The sequence below is a fragment of the Bidens hawaiensis genome, unplaced genomic scaffold (assembly GCF_021521415.1).
Source record: "Bidens hawaiensis isolate Kalapana, Puna unplaced genomic scaffold, B.hawaiensis_p1.1 tig00021328_1, whole genome shotgun sequence".
NCBI classification, from domain to species: domain Eukaryota; kingdom Viridiplantae; phylum Streptophyta; class Magnoliopsida; order Asterales; family Asteraceae; genus Bidens; species Bidens hawaiensis.
The window spans coordinates 237665-258370 of record NW_027493298.1 but is presented as its reverse complement, the minus strand read 5'-3'; the positions used below and the strand labels follow the sequence as shown (position 1 = coordinate 258370).

General features: G+C 36.7%; 2 protein-coding genes across 2 annotated transcripts; one reads left to right on the top strand and one right to left on the bottom strand.

Annotated features, from left to right (window-relative positions):
* The first annotated feature begins 3896 nt into the window (after positions 1-3896).
* Positions 3897-5777, top strand: LOC143563168 (uncharacterized protein At2g39920-like). The gene is made up of 4 exons (XM_077050773.1): positions 3897-3984; positions 4633-5071; positions 5159-5359; positions 5478-5777. Exons 1-4 carry the CDS (start codon positions 3918-3920, stop codon positions 5662-5664), a joined length of 894 nt encoding a protein of 297 aa, XP_076906888.1. The 5' UTR covers positions 3897-3917; the 3' UTR covers positions 5665-5777.
* A 4133-nt stretch (positions 5778-9910) lies between these two features.
* On the bottom strand, positions 9911-18153 carry LOC143563188 (putative sugar phosphate/phosphate translocator At3g11320). The gene is made up of 4 exons (XM_077050789.1): positions 17501-18153; positions 15878-15975; positions 15568-15796; positions 9911-10685 (listed from the first exon to the last, which is right to left on the bottom strand). The coding sequence occupies exons 1-4, from the start codon at positions 17960-17962 to the stop codon at positions 10536-10538; spliced, it is 939 nt and encodes a 312-aa protein (XP_076906904.1). The 5' UTR covers positions 17963-18153; the 3' UTR covers positions 9911-10535.
* Between the last annotated feature and the right edge of the window lie 2553 nt (positions 18154-20706).

The following is a 20706-nucleotide window of genomic DNA, read 5'->3' as shown; positions in this document are numbered from 1 at the left end:
CAAAGTCGGTTGGTGGAGATACGTTTACCGTAGCTATAACCGAATGGTCGGTTAATCATATTCACTTAACCTTATCCGTTGATTTTGTTCGGTTATGATTAATTTTTTCGATTAATAGATCAGTTTTTTGTTATGTTTGGTTATTGCTCAACCCTAACACTCCATATCAGTATTTTAAAGTTTATTTTATAAAAATATTTAGAGTTAATCTAAGCTTGAGCGTGCTTTAAGATCGATCTTAAACCACAATTTAACTCAATGAGCTTGGACACGGGTTTCATATAGTGCGCTTTAAAAAGAGACTATTATTATTATTATTTATTAATTACTTATGCAAATATAATAATTTTTATTTAATATATCTATATATATACATCAAATATATACGTCTTTAAATTTAAGAGATACAATATTTAATATTTTGAATGACTTAGTTGATCTTAAAATAACCTAATTTTTAAAGGTCTTATCGGCCCTCTAAAAAGGTTGAGCCGACCTTGATCACAAGTTATAATACACCCTTTCAGGGGCAATGTGATACATTAACGGATCCATAAATTTTTCCAATGGATTCACCTTCTTTTGTTTGTCAAATTTTCACAACCAAATTTTATAATTTTCGGGGCGGTCGGGTTGGGTCGGGGAGGACGGTGAGCATACCTTAATCGTTAACCGAACTTAAGCGGTAATTGGACCTCCACCGAACAAAATCACCCGGTGGTTATGGTTAAGGTTCTTTCATTAACCGATACATGCTATGATTATGGTTAAAGGTGTCCCATAACCAAACGTTAACTAAACCAATGCATTTGTAGTGTTAGTGAATCAATTTAATTTTTGAAATAATCAATATAAAATTGTGATGGAATGATCCGGTTTAAATGTGAAGTCGATCTCAAATATGTATATTAACTTAAATGAGAAATAGGCAAGACTTATACTAACTTTTGGTTGAAACCCAAAACATAAAAAAAGATTAACTGAAAGGTAAATGCAGTGTAGAAATAAGAATTGGTCTTTTCAACGAAAATCAAATATAACGAAATTTCTAAAATTTACCAAAACTAAAAAGTAAAAAGTAGTTTAAAAACACAACTAACGGGATGGAATTTGTGACCTTTTAGGCTTTAGAAAAGTGGATTTAATGACAATGGCTAACCACTCCACCAACTATGAAGTTTCTTATATCATTTTTAAAAAAAAAATTATGTGTATTATACTGGTTCTGCCAATGATGTGAATATGTGATAGGCTCGTTTGGGGACATAGAATGATAGGGCAGCGCCTATGTTGCCATGGTTATGGACATGGTAACTTGGGCTGGCGATACAAAATGATGACAGTCATGAGATACGCATGTGATAGTTGCAAACCTAGACATTTAAATGTACCTTTGACTTATGGTACATGTTGAAAGTATGATAGTGTTGACAATTGTGTGTTGAAAGTATGATATGTGTCACAAATTAGCATTAAAGTATGGTAGTGCTAAAGTTATGTTGTATGTTTAACCATGTAAATGTTTAAGATAGTTATAACTCATTAAGTAATGTCGACTTTTAATATGTGTATCAGGTTGAAGTATATAGGTTTTTTAAGGGCTTTGCCCGATGTTTATCTTTATGTTTCTAAACTTTGATATTTGAATAATAACTACAATTAATTATTTTTATAAATGTGATAAAGTTGATTAAAACTGAAAATATAAATGCAAAGCTAGTAAATAGAGACTAGAGAGTTACTCATGAAAGAAAATATGAATAACTGGTAACTGATGATGATTTAACTATTTGGGTTAAGAAATTTTTTGGATAATATTTGAAAGTGACATTATTTATTTAATAATATACAAAAAAATATAAATATAACATAGAAGAAACGTATAAGATTCTTGCAAATTTTGGATCATAATCATGTGGATTTGTTTGTCATTTATTAATTAAATATACTCACTTGGTGTTTTGACTCAAATCAAATTAGAAAAACACTACGGTTATAAATTTAAAATTAAGATAATAATATAAATATATGGGTTAACTATACTATAAAATGATAAATTAGACTGTCATATAATCATATAATTCATTCTATTTTTATTTTATATTATTAACATGGTAAGGCTAATACATATTTTCAGTCACCCTTTAACCGATATTTTCTTTCTAAGGTGGCCCTTTATTCCTCTCGTCTATGCCCCCCTCCCCCCCCTCCTTATTCTCATGGACGAAGCCTTCTCTCTTCCATAGAGGGCCGACATGTTGGCCAACAAAACCAAGCAAGGGCTTTAGGTTCACAATTAATTAAATATATAAAAACATTAAATGCAAATTTATTATAATAAACTCAAAATTATGTATTAATCTGGTGATAATCTTGAGTGCTTCTTGGCTACATGTCATGAGTTTGAGATTGATTAAGTAGTTTTTTTATTTTTGTTTTTGTTTACAATTACCATAAAAGAATCACAAAATCTCGTTTTAATTTAAACTTTCAAAATAATTGAGCCGATCCTACTTGGATTTCGATTTCCCTTCGAGTAACTCACTCACAGATGCCATAATATGATTGATGCAAGTGTTTAGGCACTTTACATGATAATACATTGCTAGTTTTATCCTCTCGTGTTACGGGAGGTTATTTAAAGTTTTGTTTCTAATCGTTTTGCTAGTTTATGAAGATTATTTTATTTTTAACATAGTTTTGATTTAATTTAATACATATGTATTAGTTTGTTATTATATTTTTTTAACGTTTAGGTTTTATCAGTTGAGATTTTTAGGTTTTTTAGATTTTTAACGAACAAACATAAACGAACACGAGCATGTTGATTTTTTTAAACGTACAAACATAAACACAAATATTTGTCTAATGAAAAAAGAGGCGTTGATGTAGTTGACGATGGTGGTAGTATTGGAAGTTAACCGACGATGGAGATGATAAACCCGCAACGAAGAACATGTAAAGTAGATCAATTAAATTAGGGTTTGATAATGAAAGTGTTTACCAATAAATGAGGTCTTATAACCCATTTGAGGGCTATTAAAGTTTGGTAAGACACATAACCCGTAAAAATTATTCTTTGATAATTAAGGGGTTATTTCACAAATAAATGAGATGTTATAACATGTTTAAGGGTTATCCGGGTTTGGTGAGACCCATGACCCGTGAAAATTATTGTTTGCTTATAAAATAGTTTACAAATAAATGAGATATAACCCATTTAAAAACTATCCGGGTTTGGTAAGACCCATACCCGCAAATTCGGGCCAAATGCATGAGAAACCTCCATTTATAAATCAAGTAATCTGGTGGCTCTAAAGAATGGGAGGAACAACCTGAGCGTGACACTAAGATTTTATGATAGACAATTATATAGATAGTTAGATTAGATTATTCTATTTAAATTAGTTACGGATAAGATTATACGTTATAAAAAAATAGATAAATAAAATTAAAACGAAGTTGACATATATTAAAGTAAACAGTTACACCTAGAAACATAACATGTGTTCGGGGATTGGTCGAATCTACAAAAAACAAAATCAACAATCACCTATTTTATCGAATCATCTTCAACTTATTATTTTCTGTTCTGTTCAATTCACATGCTATCCAGATCCACTGTTATCTCACCAAAACCAACCTCAAGTTCATCCGGGTAATCCAGTTCCTATCATTAGATTAAATTTAATATGCGTTTGGTCAATTTGATCACATTCAGCAGTTAGTTTGATCACGTTCACGTTATTCACATTCAAGAGACCAAGTTGAATGAAATAAATTTATCTTCTATTTTTGCCAAATTCAGGGTGAAAACTTGAACTAATTTGTGTTTATGATATTTTATGTTGCAGGTAGAGTTTGATTGCATATGAGATCACTTTGAACTTTTGTGTATTCATAGATTTCGGGTCAAAATGTCAGCATATGGCCATGAGATGGAAAGGGAGTATTCTGCGAGTCTATCTAGCGGTCACGAATCAGGTACGCGTTAGCTATTCGGCAAATTGTTCGTGAACTGTTCTCGGGAAGTTCATTTAACTAAATGAACGAACACAAACAGATGACATGTTAGTACAATTATGTTAGGGAACGTTCGATAATGTGTTTGCTTACACTTTTTTATATTCGTTTGTTTATTAAAGGTTTTTAATACTTTTTAATGACTTTTCTAAACTTATTTCATAGATTTAAGCAAAATTATTAAATTAAAAACAAAAATGCATATGAGTATTATGTGATAACTTATATGTAAAAGTAAAACACGAACGTTAAAAAAAAACAACACAAACTTGGAAGCCGTCTAGCCGACTGAACCTGACACTAACCATTCTCGGTTAGCCAAATAAAAAAATAAAAACATTGTTTGTGTTTATTTGTGTTCGTGAACTGTTCAGAAACAAGTTCATTTCCTTAATGAACAAACACAAACAAGAAATTTCGTTCAGTTAGCTGTTCGTGAACCGTTCGCTTGTTCGATAATTAAAACGAAACTTAACAGACGAACATGAACTAGGTCTTGTTCAGTTCGTTTCGTTTACAGGCCTACATGTGACATTCATGACAAGGGGTACTTTGGTCATTTTCTACATTTCAGTTTGGTAGTTGATTTCTTGAACTATGAATCTGTAGATATGGGAAGTGAATTTAGATTGGAATCTGTGATCTACATGTCTTCGTTCGCTGCAACGATCTTGGTTGGTGTTCTTGTAACGATCGGGATCTTGTTGATGACTGTTTTAATTACATTGGTGGTCATGTTACAATCATGTGAAAGACGGAATTCTAAAGCTGTTGAAATGTTAAGATCTGTTAATCAGTTTGATCTTAACGTTTATGATTACTGCAAAACAGTTTCTCTCCATGCCGAACTTAATATTAATAGCGCTGAGTCATATTCTTTACCTGAAATCTGTAAAAATGTGACTGTCAAGTATGTTAAAGATGATCATTACACTAGAGATTTGAGTACCATAGTGTCGTTTGTTGATGATTATTTCAAGAACGTTACGCCTGGTGTTGGTGGTCGTGATGTGGTGTTAATGGACATTGACGATTTATATGTACATGGGTAACTACATAATCTTTACGCTTTTAATTTGGAAGATTAAAATGTTGCAAATATGCATATGTCTAATGTGTTTTTGATGGTGTATAGGTTACATGATTATGGCCATGATGATGTTGTTAAAGAGGCCGAGCTTATGAAGCACACGCTGTTTGTGCAAATATACACAAAGTTACGGTCTGCAGGATGGCCGGTGGTTTTAATATCAAGGGAGCCTGAGAGACAACGTGGTGTGGTCATTGACATGCTTATAGCGGCTCGATGTGGAGGTTGGTCTGAATTGATCATGAGGTATTGTTAGAGGGTAAAACAGTCTTTTGCCACTCGAAAGTCGAATCACTTGTCATTAAGTAGGGTGTTTGGATTTGTGTTTTGAAGCTGATTATCTGATTGGTGTGATGTGATGCAGATCGGATGAGGAGATGAAAATGGATACTCGTGAGTATTTTTACAAGCAAAAGGCGATTATGCAAGCTGAGGGCTACAATATTGCAGCGGTGATCAGTAGTCATTTGGATGTTTTAGTGGGCTCGTTTACCAGAACACAAATCTTCAAGCTTCCGAATCCATTCATTTCATTAGAAGTGGAAAGCTAATGCTTTTTGAGGTTTAAAAATCGGTGGATACATACAACGTTGTATATAAATTAGTAGCATGTCAACGAAGAGAATTTAGAGCCAAATTGGGTGTTTAGAAACTTGTTACTTGAGCATATATTTGTTTTTGAGGCTGATGATAGCATTTTATGTTCTAACCAGAAAAATAACCTTTATTAAAAAAGATACATAATATTTTGCCTTGTTTTTAAAACATAGATTAAAGAGTTTAAGATACAGTATCATTGCACACATAAAGAATGGCATATGTGCTCTCCAAGCACATACATGGAGATGTCATAGATTCATAATGGTGTAAATGTGTAATCGATACACTGATACCTCCATTGGTGGTTATAGCTTGGGTATAATGGTGCAAATTTGATCGTGCTAAAACGTTTAACCATACAAAATTACAGGCGTTCGAAACATTATAGTCGTGCGTAAGCTACATAAACATGATTCATATTCTTGAATTAATTAGTGAACAAAAATGATGTATGTCAGCACAAAAGTTATCAATGAGTATAAAGTGTTTACTATAACGCAAAGTAGTTCGCCTATATTTAAAGGCATGTTGTCACTCTCTATTAGAGACGGAAGATGAAATTACAATTGTAATTTCATCTAACCACAAATGTTGCAACAATTGTAATTTCATCTTCCGTTTCTTGAAAGATGAATCCAATGGAAACTGTTAGATATTTTAGTGTAATCGGATTAATTTATACAACAATGTCAATTATACATTCATCGAACAAGTTAGAAGGCGCGGCCTGCAGAGTGCACACATATTTTAGTTTATTATGGTTATTAGGGGCGAACCCCCTAAGCAAATGAGGTTCCAAGGGAACGATCCGTCGACGCCTCAATCCTCTTCAACAAATCAGTGAAGACCGTATTTGGCCAGGTTTGAGAGAAAAGTTATACAATTGAGTAATATCATCTCAACCATCCCGTTATCTTTAGTAAATCCAACTATTAGATATTTTATATTGTTCAAATGCAAACATCATACTATAGAAGGGAAAATTCCCAAAGTGACCCTTTGATTAGAAAGATAAAATCAAATTAATCATATTTTTTTTTTAAAATCCGGAAATAGCCCTTCAAAATCTCGTATGAGGCGTCACATTGGGAATTGATCCGACGGAAATCAAATCATTTTAAATCTCGCCGGCTCCGTCCAAATTTTAAGTAATCTTGTCTTTCCCAGTCAAATTTTAGAAATTCTGTCTGCTTCGTCCATTTTCGATAAAAATTTTTTTGTCATTTTCTTTAACATATCTATCTCTTCTCTTCTCACCTCTCTCTTCCCATTTTCATTCCATCAATCATCTTCACAATCTTCCTTAAAAAATAAACTCCAACCATGTAAACCGGATTAGGCTCCGGTAACGTTTGAACCATTTTCGATGAGCACAAATCGAAGCCAATGGACGGTTCATCGGGCTTTGATTTGTGCTCGCCGGAAGCGGTTCAAAACGTCACCCGAGTCCAAACCGGTTTACATGGTTGGAGGTTTTGAAGGAAGATGATGAAGAGAAAATGGAAGAGAGAGAAAGATAGTGTTAAAAGAAAAGTACAAAAAAAATTTCTCTAATAATGGACGAAGCAGACGAAATTTCCTAGGCCGTGAAAGACGGGATTACTTCAAATTTGAACGGACAGACGAGATTCAAATCTTTTTGAATCTTGTCAGATTGATTCCCAAGGTGACGTCCCAAACGAAACGAGATTTAAATGGCTATTTCCAAATTTTTAAAAAGTTAGATTATTTTAATTTTCTCTCTCTTAAAAAAAATAAACTTGAGAATTTTTCCAAATATAGTAGGTATAAGGATCTATCTAAAGAAACTAAATTCCTATTCTTTTAAAGATACCCATAACATAAATAAAATTCAAATAAATACAGTAGGAATAATATCTTAATCCTTTTTCATGAAGTAACAAAACGCTGTCGTTTGGATGCCAATATATCTCGCAGAATTACAACTGTTCCCGCCAAATCGCATACATCTTCTACACGACTACACCTCTCCTTGACTCAGTACACACAAACAGAAGACAATGTTGGACGCAAGCTAGCCTGCTGAAGAAGGTGATAGAGTCCATGAAGGATCTGGTCAACGAAGCAAACTTGACTGCTCTTCCACCGGACTCTCACTGCAGGCCTTGGATCCAATACACGAGGCAATGGTGACGTTTCTTCTCCGATCCGAGGCATTCGATCACTACCGCTGCGATCGTAACCTCACAATGGGACTCAACCTCCATACCATGGCTAAAATGCTCAGGTGCGCCGGCTATTATGAAGACGTCACTATCATAGCCGATGATGGCGCCGATCGCGTTACTTTCACGTTTGATAGCCTCGGTAACCGCTTCCTTGTTCACATAATCACTCACTAATTACTTTTAGGGTTTTTATTTTAATGCATTTAGGGCAATTTTCAATTTGCTTTTAGGACTCGAGATGGATCTCACTAAAAACTCAAATGGAGCCCGGGCCTAAAAATAAGCTTGTTTAATAAACAAACATCCGTGCTCCACTTTCGAGCTGCTTGCAAGCCTAAACAAGCCTGTTATTTATATAATTTTTATTTAATATATTATTAGTTATTAATATATGAAAAGCATGTTTGGGATTGAATTTGAAAACATCTTATTGGCTTTTTTGAAAAGCCAATAAGTTAAATGGTGTTTGACAATCTAAAAAATTCTTTTTATTTTAGCTTTTTGAACGGGTTAAAAAACAGTTTTCTAAAAGCGAGCCCCCAAATTCTGGCTTTTGAATTTTTGAAAAAGCCAATAAGGCAATAAGCGGTTTTCAAGCTCAATCCCACACATGCTAGAAAAGTTATGATAAAAATAAGTAAATAATTTTTATTATGTTATATATAATATTAAAGTATATACAAAAAAGATAAGTAAAATATTTAATGAATAATAAACAAGTCAAGGCTGAGCTCGAGCCTAGACTATTTTGGAAGCTAATTCTGAAACAAAGTGAAAGTTGAAGGGGTATTTTGGAAGAGTTAAATAGGATTTAATTCATACTTTGAAAGTTTAGAATAATTATCTGTTTTGCAAGTTTATCTGGTCTAGAAGTTATGAGTTTGAGTTTGTTAAGTTTATGTTTAGTTTGAGTAGGATTAGTATGGTCTTGCCATTTAAAAAAAGGATTAGTATGGGTTATTTTAGAAAAAATAGATGTGTTAGGGGTCATTGCAAATGTGTCAAGAATTACAATTAACACATAGAGTGGATCTTGGTTGAGATCAAATTCCGTGTTCATGTTATTGGGCTTGATTTCCAACATAGACGAACTCAGAGTCGGCCCGGCTCGTTTACACCCCTACTTGCGTTTTGCTATTTCAGGAATTTGATTTAGCTTTGATTTTGTCATATTTTGTTATTAATCAGGATATTTGAATGTTTCGTTGATTGAAATGCCTAAAATGTATGTTCAGATACTGATTTTGAGATGAAGCTGATGGACATAGATAGGGATGATCTTCAAATACTAGAAAAAGAATATGATGCCATTGTTCAAATGCCATCATCAGAGTTTGCAAGAATCTGCAATGATCTTAGCACCATTGGAGACACTGGTATTCATTTTGAATTTCATCTCAAAACTGAATCGTGTATGTGCTTATCGTGTAATCACATCTCTTCTTGTAGTTGTGATATCTGTTACAGAAGAAGGGTTAAAGTTTTCAACCAAAGGTGACACTGATACTACAAGTATTGTGTGCAGACAACCCAATCCTATTAGCAAGGTATGCAAACTAGTTATATAAAAGAACGTCTTCAATCTACGTGACAACTGATATGGTTCAATTGGTGTGTAAACTTTTGCAGCATGCTACTATTATTGAAATGAAGACACCGGTTTCATTGAAATTTTCACTGATTTTACTGAACTCTTTCACGAAGGCAACCCCATTGGCTAGCCGAGTGACACTGAGCTTATGTTCTGATTGGCCAGTTGTGGTTGAATACAAGATTGAAGAAATGGGTAATCTAAAGTTCTATTTGGCTCCAAAGATGAAGGGTTATGAAACTGAGCCCAACTCCAATAGAAAAACCAAACGGCTGAGAAAAAACGATATTAGCTATTTTATGAAACAAGATATGGAGGACAGAAAACGACATCGAGCGAAGATAGAAATGATTAAGGAGGAGAAGCTGCGTCTCAAAAAGGAGGAACAGGAAAATAAAATTATTCTCTTGAAGGAGGAGGTGCGTATGATGCAGCAAAAACAAATGGATACAGATATGCAGTTCTTCTTAACGCAGCATGATAATTTGACCGGAGTGGCATTGAAGGCGGTGCTAGCACGAAAGCGTGATATAGCACAGCGTTGGGGATGGGAATGAAATGCTATTTTGTAACCGTTTTTATTATTATCTTGTAGTTTTTAAGTAATGAAATGTTAAAATTAGTCAATCAGTTTGACCTTGGTATTTATGATCATTGCTAAACGGTTTTTCTACACGATGAACTTAAGGGAGCCCGAGAAACAACTTGGTGTGGCGAATAACATGCTCATACCAATGGAGGCATAGCTTTTGTATTGGCAACAGTTAACAAGTAATCATTAAAAAGGTAAAAATATATTGCACAAGGGATGCTGCAGTTTTGAATAAATAATCTATAAATATAACATATGAATTGGAATTAGTTCTACAATCTTCACTATGAGTCCTAAACACATGTGACTGAAACTATTGGCTTATTACAATTTTCATAATGCCCACTGGTAATTCTTCGCGGTCCCTGACGTAAGGTTTCCAAGCCGGATAATATCAAAACGAGTATGGACCAAACAGATCATCTAAGCTTCTAATCAAGTTTATAACACTCATTTGTTGCTTCGCTTCTTGGCTTCACTATAAAGAATAACCCCGATCACTGTGAGTGTGTATCCAGCCATCCCGGTTACAGAAACAGGATTTCTAAATATCAGTATTGAAACAACCACCGCTACCGCCCCCTTAGCGTTTCCCAATACCTGAAAACCGACCATTAAATATTAATCCATTCGAATAATAGCTGTTAGATAATAAACCTGGTGTTATTTTATAGCATAGTATCTGGACTTTATTGTAAATATTATATATCTGTCCTATTATTTATATTGATGGAGTAATACAAAATTTCTTAAAAATAATAAAATTGGGTCCCGCGGACCCCCCCCCCCCCCCCCCAATCCAGCCAGTTTGGTTCGTTGTTTCCTAAAACTAGGAGGGTGCATTTAAGCGAGAAAACTGATCCAAAACCGCAAAAGACCAAAATTACTCAATGTTGACATGAATGGGAACGACCTATCCGCATGGTTTGCCAAAAAGCGGTTAAGCGCGACTAGTCGTCCATTCAGTGTCTGAGCCTGTTTGATGGTAGTAGGTGATTCCATTTTCATAATGGCTTCGACCTTTTCAGGGTTCGCTCTGAAGCCATCTTTGGTAACGATGACTCCTAAGAACTTCCCTTCTTCCATCCCAAAGGAACACTTGCTCGGGTTGAGCTTCATGTTTATTTTTCTGAGCGTGTTGAAAGTTTCTTCGATATCTTTCAACATCGCCTTTGGCTCGAGGCTTTTGATGACCAAGTCATCCATGTAAACTTCCAAGTTCCTCCCGATTTGGGCATGAAACTCTTTGTCCATCAGGCGTTGGTATGTGGATCCGGCATTCTTTAGTCCGAATGGCATCATTTGGTAACAAAATGTGCCATCGGGCGTTCGAAATGCGGTTTTATCCTGATTGTCAACGGCCATGTGGATTTGATGGTACCCTTTATACGCATCAAGGAAGCATTTAAGGCAAAACGGTGCTAATGAATCTACCTTAAGGTCAATTTCGGGTAACGGGTAACAATCCTTGGGGCATGCTTTGTTTAGGTCTTTAAAATCTATGCACATGCGCCATTGTTTGTTGGATTTCGGTACCATGACGGGATTTGCAACCCATGTTTGATATTTACTAATGCGTACGATGCCTGCGTCAAGGAGTTCCTTGACTTGGGTTCTACACGCGTTAGCCTGCTCGGCACCCATTACGCGACGCTTTTGTATGACCGGCGCAAACGCCGGGTCACACTTGAGCTTATGCTCAGCCTTACTTCGAGGTACACCAGTCATGTCAGCTGGTGTCCACGCGAAGATGTCGGCATTTTTTTGCAACAAGCGTTTGAGAAAGGTGCGTGTGGGATTAGTGATCGTTGGGCCAATGGTAACAGCCTGGTCAGGGTATTTGCCATTGAAGGCCCATTCTTCTGGCTCAGAGGTTGTTGGTTTAGCCATCTTTGGTTTGGGTTTAGATGAGACAGATGCGATGCATACCTGGGGAATACCCGTGATCATCGCGACGCCCTCAGCTGTTGGCCATCCCATCATACCATGGACCGAAGACACCACGACATTAAATCTTGCCATCCCATCTCTCCTGAAGAGAATGTCGTATGTGTGGTGTGGCTTCCTCATTACAACGAAGTCCACGTCTTCTGTGCGGGAGTACTTCTCGTCCGTGAGAGTGACGGGGAAAGATAGGATACCCAAGGGGGTGTTTGTGCTGCCGTCAAACCCTTCCATCGAGGCGTAAACCGTTTCTAGGCGTTCTTTGTCTTCGTCGTCTAGCTTGTCGAAGAACTGCCTATACATGACCGTTGACGAAGCGTCATTATCAGCAAGAGTGCGGGAGGTGATGTAGTGCCCCAGCTGGCTTTTGATGACTATGGGGCCTTCTTTGTTGGGCCCTCCTGGCACACGCGGGAAGCGCACTTCAGATTCCTTCCACGCACCTGGCTCTGTTGTTCGTCGTTTTCTTCCTCTGACGTTGCCATGAACCATGTGAATGCTGATGTCGACGGGCTTTCGTCCATTGCCCTTGTACCGATTGGCATTCCTCCCTCCGTTCTTGATTGACTCCACGAGGTGTGTGAGTTTCCCATCTTTGACGAATGTTTCGACGATATCCTTCAAAGACGTGCATTCCTCTGTGGTGTGGCCTTTTGTCCCGTGGAAGTCACAGGATTTGCTCTGATCAGCGTTATGACGCTGTCGGATTATTGGAGCCTTTGGCCATGGGAGTTTCTCGGTGGCAAATATCTCGGTGACGCTTTTGGTGAGTGGCATCCATCTGGGATTCCGGTTCGACGAGTGCATGTTGTCCCTTCCGCCTAAGAGAGGGCGAGAGCTGGATGAGGTGTCAAAGTTTATCCTTGACTGTCAAATACCAAGCTTCCTCTTTTTATTTTGTCGGGCGGTACGGACGTTATTTTCTCTTGTTCTCTGCGTGTAGAGGTTTGTGCTATGGGGAAGATTTCTACCCAGTTGCTTCTCCATCTCAGCAAAGCGTTTAGCTGCCGTCATGATGGCATCCCACGTGGATGGAATGCCATCTTTACCCGTCAACGTGCGGATAAGCTCTGGGTACTCAGCGCCCTGGATGAAAGCGGCGCGAACAAGATCTTCACTGATGGTGCCCAGACTTAGTTTCTTTGAGTTGAAGCGAGTGATGAAGTCTAGCAAAGATTAGTCTTCCTCTCTGACGCAGTTGAGGATCGTCCACTGCTCTTCAGTATATTTTCTTTGTTGACTGAAGTGCTGGCTGAACTTGTGCTGGAAGTCTACCCAATCATAGATGTGGTGGACCGGTAGACGATCAAACCACGCTCTGGCTGCCCCGACGAGCGTCATCTGGAACATGCAGCACCATGTGGGTTCCGTCCAATTGCTGACGGTTGCCCCCGCTATAAATCTGTTCAAGTGATCGTCCGGGTCAGATACGCCATCGTAAGTGCCTATGTTGGACATCTGTTTGGCACTCTTTGGAGCGATTGCTTCCGCAATGTCTCTTGCAAACTTGGACGTTCCCGCTTTTGCAACAGTCGGTCTGAAAGTTTTGGAGAAGTCGCGTGGGTTTCCCCCCGCGCTCTTTGGCTTGAAAGTTTCTCTAAAACTTCTTTTCGAGCGGAAGTCTGCTTCTTTACGCTTCCCTTTCGCCTTATGACGAGGGTTTGCGTCACTGTCAGATTTTTCCCACTCATCATCCGAATACTCGCAATCATTGCTCATGTTTAGCTGTTGTCGAGTGCTTCCGAATTCGTCATTAGCCTGTTGGAGTGAGCGTAAACGTTCATCCAACTCAGCTTGGAATTCTTTCTAACGTGCTTCCGCCCAAGCTTTAACTTGATCTAGTGTTTGTCGGGGAAGCCTCGTCTGTTGTTTCTCCACCTGGGTATCAATGAATCCCAGGGGAGGATTGTTTACTGCACTTGCCCCGGCTTGGGTAACCGGGGTAGTGTTCGTAAAAATCGTGTATTCACCGGTGTTCCCCCCAGTAGCTGGGGTTGTGGTTACCGGAGTTTCTTGGTCACTCGGTGGCTTTGGCATCGGAGTAACCTTAACCATCTTTCCAGAAGTTTGAAAAAACTGAGAAAAAGAAGAATTAGTTCTAGCTTAATGCACGGATGGCGCCAACGAAGAAACACTAGGTGACCCCGGTAGGTTAAGGATAATCTTAGGGTTAAGTAGATGTTTTCCACGAGGGTTATGTCCGGCAAAGATGGTTATTCTTCTCAACCTGCAAAACAAACACCGTAAGCTCGTCACTGAGAAGGGGGGGGGGGGTTCCTCCTTGTGACCACCCTCCGGCGTGAGAATCAGACTAGATTGCTCTGAATATAGGTGTATATTGAGAGAAATAGCTAGAGAGAAGATGATGATACCGTTCCAAGGTGTTGGAGTATTTATAGCCGAAGGTAGGTTTCCAAGCAGGTACGGCCAGCTGTATATAATATTCCTTTTCCACCAACCATGGGCTATGTTCGTGCCACGATGGGAGTTGGTGGGTAGGCAGCGGCTGATAGTGACATTTTGTACTGGAGCGTGCTCCTCCTCGTACTATTGTCGGTGAGCTGTCACCCTGTGATTGGTTCATGGGTCGCTTTTGTCAGATCTTGTCTATTTGTCCATACCTTGGTAGGTATAGTACAAAAGATCTTCTAGAAGCGTACGGACTGGCTCTTTTGGGCGGGAATATTCTCGCCCTGCTCATTCCTTCTTCAGGTGACATTACTGAAGTATTAAGAGTTAGTGCCTTATGCGTGTAGCCTTACTGTTAGTGCGGGTGGCCTTCCTTCTTGGCTTGTACCCACAACTGCGGGGACAGGCAGGGTACTGTACCAAGGGAGGCTTTCCTGCGGGAACAGCTGGCTTACTGCGTGTAAGGTCTTCATCTCTCTGAGCATGGTGGGTCCTGCAGATCTAGTTGGTCTTTGCGCAGACGTACCTCTTCAGGGTGAGTCTTGCGGGTCCAACTGGGCTTTGCGGGGACCTACCTCTTCACGAACCCAAACAAGTACCGACAGTTTTGCGTGCAGTTATAACCGAAAAGATCGAACTGATCTGAATTTATGGATTTTCATTTTTAATTTTAAGTAATTCATTAGAACTTAATAGTGTAACCCAAATATTTTAGCCCAAATGTACAATAATCAATTACTTACTATTTAACAAAAAGATTTAGGTCCAAACTCAATATTTTGTGCCAGTTTTTTTCGGCTCAAAGTTTTCAATCCCAAATGGGCAAATCCCAAAAAAAAATAAAAAAAAACTGAAATGAAGCATTTTCGATAACTCAAAAACTGAAATTTCGGTCTTTGGTTTGATTTAAGCCTAAAACCGACCCATTCATACCCCCACCTAAAACCATAGTTAGCAATTCAAGACAAAGATTTAAACTTTTTAACTTAACATGTATGTAACAGTGATTCTAAAATAGCTAAGTATAGTTATAATTAGCATGATAAGAAAGCAAAAAAATATATATATAATAAATAAAAATAACAAAATAAGTAAGCAGTTAGAAAGGTTAACAAGATAAGTGTAGTACCTGAAGGGTAAGAGCACTGGTATGTTTGGTAACCAAAAAGTTGGTTAAATTAACAAAATAAGCAAGTGAAGAGTTGAAAAGCAACAACCAAACAATCCCAAAATCTTGTCTGGCAAGTGCTATTGTTATGCCAACAACATTCTCTTCCATATATAATGTTGCAGGAAGCAGAAAAGCAACAGCAATTGGAGCCATGTACAGAAGCAGATTCATCGAGTTCAACTTCTCCCTTCATATAGCCAAACACATAATCAAAATCTATACAGTTTTCAACACCATAAATAACTGAAACTAACAATTGTTTATTTACCCTTCAGAAGAAAGCAAAATCCCTTGAACCACTGTTTTTAAAGCTCGAGCAGCAGTAGCACCAACACACATTATAAATCCAAACAGATGAAAACTAGGCTCCCCCTGATAAGAACATATTAGTGCCAAATGTGAGTAACAGAATTAAATTTAGTGTTTCAAATAGGCGAATAATAATAATATAGGGGTGCAAACAAGCCAAGCTGTGCCGCTCGCGAGCTACTTGAGATCGATAAAAAGCTTGAAACGAGCCAAGCCTCAGATAAAGCTCGTCGCTTGAGCCCTAGGATTCTAGGAAGATCACTAAGGCGCGTCGAGCCTTAACGAGCCCAGTTTTCAAGTTTTATCTCTTTTGTGCTTCTATGTATTAATTAAGGGTGTGCATGAAACTGGAAAAACCAATCTGAAACCAAAATAACCAAACCGAAACAAAAAGTCAAAAACCCAACGGTTTGGTCTTATGTTTTCGTAAAAACTGAACTTTCGGTTCGGATTCAGTTTTGCATGCAACTAAAACCAAACCAAACTAGATGTTTATGTTTTATATAAATTTTAAGTAGTTTATAGTAGTTTTATATATAGATTAACCCAAATATGTTAACCCAAATGTATAATAGTGAATTAATTATTAACTAACAAAGAATTTATTCCCCTCATTATTTTTGGCCAACTTTCTTTTTCTGGTCCCAAATTTTCAAGCCCAAAGGACAAAACCGAAGAAACCGAACAAACGGTTTTCAAAAACCAACATTTCGGTTTTAGCCCAAAAGAGACCCACGCACACCCCTTTTATACACTCCACAACCGAGCTCAAGCTTTGGCTTGTTTAAGCACGGCACACAAGCTTGAGCCAAGCTTAGGCCATTTAAGTTTTTTTCTCAAAAATATATAAAAATAATTTAAAAATGTATATAATTTGATTAATAAATAATAAACAAGTCGAGCTTAGACCTGTTAATATTTTCTCAAAATATTTTAAAAAAAAACTAAAAATGCATATAAGTTATTAATAATAATATATAATAAACGAGCCAAAACCTGAGCTTGAAAAAAATCTCACGAGCTAAGCTCAAGCACTCATAAGTCAAAACAAGCCGAGCTAAAGCTCCAACCTAGTCAGGCTCAAGCTCAGCTCGTTTACACCCATTACAATATCTCGATACCGTACCCCACTACATTAATAAATACTAAACGAGCTCGAGCTTAGACTTTTTAAAGTTTTTCTCAAATATATTAAAATAATTAAAATGTATATAAAACATAAAATATTAATATATAATAAACAAGCCCGAGCCTGAAACCAAGCTTAAAAAATATCTCACGAGCTAAGCTCAAGTTCTCATAAGTCAAAGCGAACTGAACTCCAGCCTGGTCAGGCTCAAGCTCAGCTCGTTTACACCCATTACAATATCTCGAAACCGTACCCCACTACATTAATAAATACTAAACGAGCTCGAGCTTAAACTTTTTAAAGTTTTTCTCAAATATATTAAAATAATTAAAAATGTATATAAAATATAATATATTAATATATAATAAACATGCTCGCATGTCAAAACAAGCCGAGCTCAAGCTCCAGCCTAGTCAGGCTCACACCCATAATAATAATAATAATATCTCGAACCCGTGCCCCACTAGCAATAATAACACCAGTAACAACAGGAACAAGCGTCACATAAGTAACCCACGCCTCCTTCTTCACCGTCATCAAATACGCAAAAACCGCCGTAAAAAACGGCGTCGTCGCACCCACCGCCTGATTAAACGACACCGGCAAATACCTAAGCGACACATTCCCACTCACAACCGACCCACAAAATATCAAACTCAAAGCACCAATCTTTAACACCTGCACACGCGACCGAACCGTTTGCATCGGCACCACCTTCAGCCACGCAATCGCCACGTAGCTTAACAACGCACACGCCGTCATGTGACACAAGGTTAAGAAGATCGGGTACTTGAACCCGTAATTGCTGAGTAAGTATTTGTTTAATAATAATACGCCAATGTTGGATGAGTACCATGAGGTTACGAGCCCGAATGTGAAGAACCGGGTCGTGGGTTGGATCTTGATTGCTGACATTTGGGAATTCGGGTTGAAATTGGATCTGAATTTGATTTATTAATGTGGGTATTGAATTGGATTTGATTTGGGGAAATGGGTTGTGATTGGATCGGTGGCAGGTCGGGTTTTGAATAAGATGACCTGCGACCGGTGATAGGTGACGGTGGTCGGAGCTCCGGCGACGGTGGTGGGTTTGAATGGTGACAGGTAAGAAGGTGGTTATTTATATATGAGTTTTAAGAAGATAATAATATTATTATATTATGTAGGGAGTTAAAGTGTGAATATGTTATTATTTTTTTTGTAAAGTTTATTTTTATAAAGTTTACATAAATGGTGCTTTAAAAGTTAGAAGAAGTGCATTTACTCATTTAGTAGTTAGTACCTTGTGTTGTACTTTTGTATCTTTGTTTGCTTTTGATGGAAGAATGATTAAAGTAAGAATGTAAGATAACTTTTGATGAATTTTAGTTTTTTTATTACTTCTTTGCTAGTCTTTTTTGCTTTAGTGACATGTTTATAAGCGTTAAGGTAATAGTTGGTTTTTTGAGTAACTGTTTTTGAAAGAAAACGAAAAAGGGAAGAGCGAAACATCTGCTACTCGTGAGTATAAATAACAATGATTATTGCTTATGCAAGTTTAGAAATGAAGATAGTGTTACAAAAGATGAGTGGATAAAGAAATGGAATTTGGCATGCGTTTGGTTGGAAACGAAATGGAATTCTTCTATTTGGTGTGTAAATTTGTTAAAGAGTTAGAATGTAAACTTAAAGTATTCTTGTTCACTACCATAAACCACCACCACCCCCTAACAACATAAACCGATAAAAGAGTTAATTTGAGAAGTGTGGGCTTGGGATCTTCAAGATTCGTTCAAGCAAATTGGGAGAGAGAAATGCGCTACAACTCTGACCTCTGTTCAACTATCGCTCGGTCCACACATAGATTTTCTTGATGTGTATGTGAGGGAACAATCGAGAAGGTGAAAAAATAAATGGAAGGTTAGGGTTAAATGACTTATCGTTTTCTACACATTGTTGAGAGGCAAGACGGATAAGGAGCCATGAGTTTGGTGGTGCAATCAAAGCAAGGTGTTAAGAGTGGTGAAATTTCATTTTGAGTCATTGTACAATAGCCACTTAGTTTATAATGGTGGACCATTGCTCGTTTATTCTTGTTCAATAACACAATCAAAAGAGGTGAGCATGAGAGAATATAGAACAAAATGCTAAATTATCTTCATTGTAAAACTTTACCCGTTGAAATCAACGTTCCAACTCCAATGAACTCTATGAAATTTATGAACCCGAAAGGAACCCATGTTTTTTGTTTATTAACAACTCCTTGAGCTTAGAAGATAACTTCAAACATTATATAACAAAGTTTCAAACGCAAGCATTATGGCTAATTTAATCTAATTAGTATCTAAGATGATGTTTTCACAACATTTAGACTTACTTATAGAGTTAAATACAACATGTATGAAAAATACTTTTAGTAACCAAAAGAGAATACGCAAATGCTAGTTATCATTTTGTGTACTATTGACAATGACCTATAACATCAATGTAACATTAATGCCTTTATTGTAAATGATTAATGTGACCATGAATGTTTGCACATTTATATGAAAGTTAGTTTGCCTATTCCATTAAGTTTGTACTATGCTCATCTTCACCGTTGTTTTCTAATCACATACTGACATACTATAACAATTTGTAGTCCATTTATATGGTACAACTAAATGTAACATGTAAAAAACATAATACAAATAATATCGTAAGAATAACACCCCCCCCCCCCCCCCGGGTTTAACCATTTTACATTTTTATGAGGTACATAAACTTTTCAATAACACCAAGTGTTCCAAGCAAATATTTAACGAGTTCGTTTAATATGTCAATCAATTTGTACTCAAATCTTGATGTAAAAGAGCCAAGAGGGAATAGTTTTATAGTTCTAATACAAGGACCCTTTTACTTTTCACTTGCACATGCATGTGGGAAAATACTTGTACCCCTTGTATGATCGGTTGTATGTTTGACCATACAATATGCTAACAATCAAATTATTAATACTTGTTTAGTACATAGTACATGTATTTAGCAATTTTATGAGTATCGAACTATTGATTGCCTTTTTATTGAAGGAAAGGCAATAAATTTTATGAGTATTTAGCAATCAAATTATTAATACATAGTACATGTATTTAGCAATTTTATGAGTATCGAACTATTGATTGCCTTTTTATTGAAGGAAAGTGTAGCAAACCTACTGTGATATTGAATACCTTTCTTAAAAGTTGAAGCAAGGATAATTTAGGGATTGGTGCATATTTAATCATGACATAACAAGTGAATAAATAATAACATATCATAGTATGTTCATACCCTTAAAAAACTATTAACATACAAGTTGAATATTTCATATATTGTCCAAAGTTGTTCAAACTTTAGATAATGAAGACTTTTAAAAAGTGTAAAATATAATCAACTCAACGATATATTTACAATTGAATAAGTTGTGCAAGTTGATATTACAACCTAGTTTAAGAAACTTGTAATAAAATTATTACAAACTTCTACTGAACATCTGATTCTTATAACTTTCGCGTTTTTGGTGCTTTTATATAAAAGTATCTACATCACACACATACATTAACAATAATTAAGGACTTGACTACATAAAAACTAGGTTTTTATTTGCACACATTGTTGTGTAGTTTTAATTACAACAAACGATTCTGTTGGTGAAAAATCAA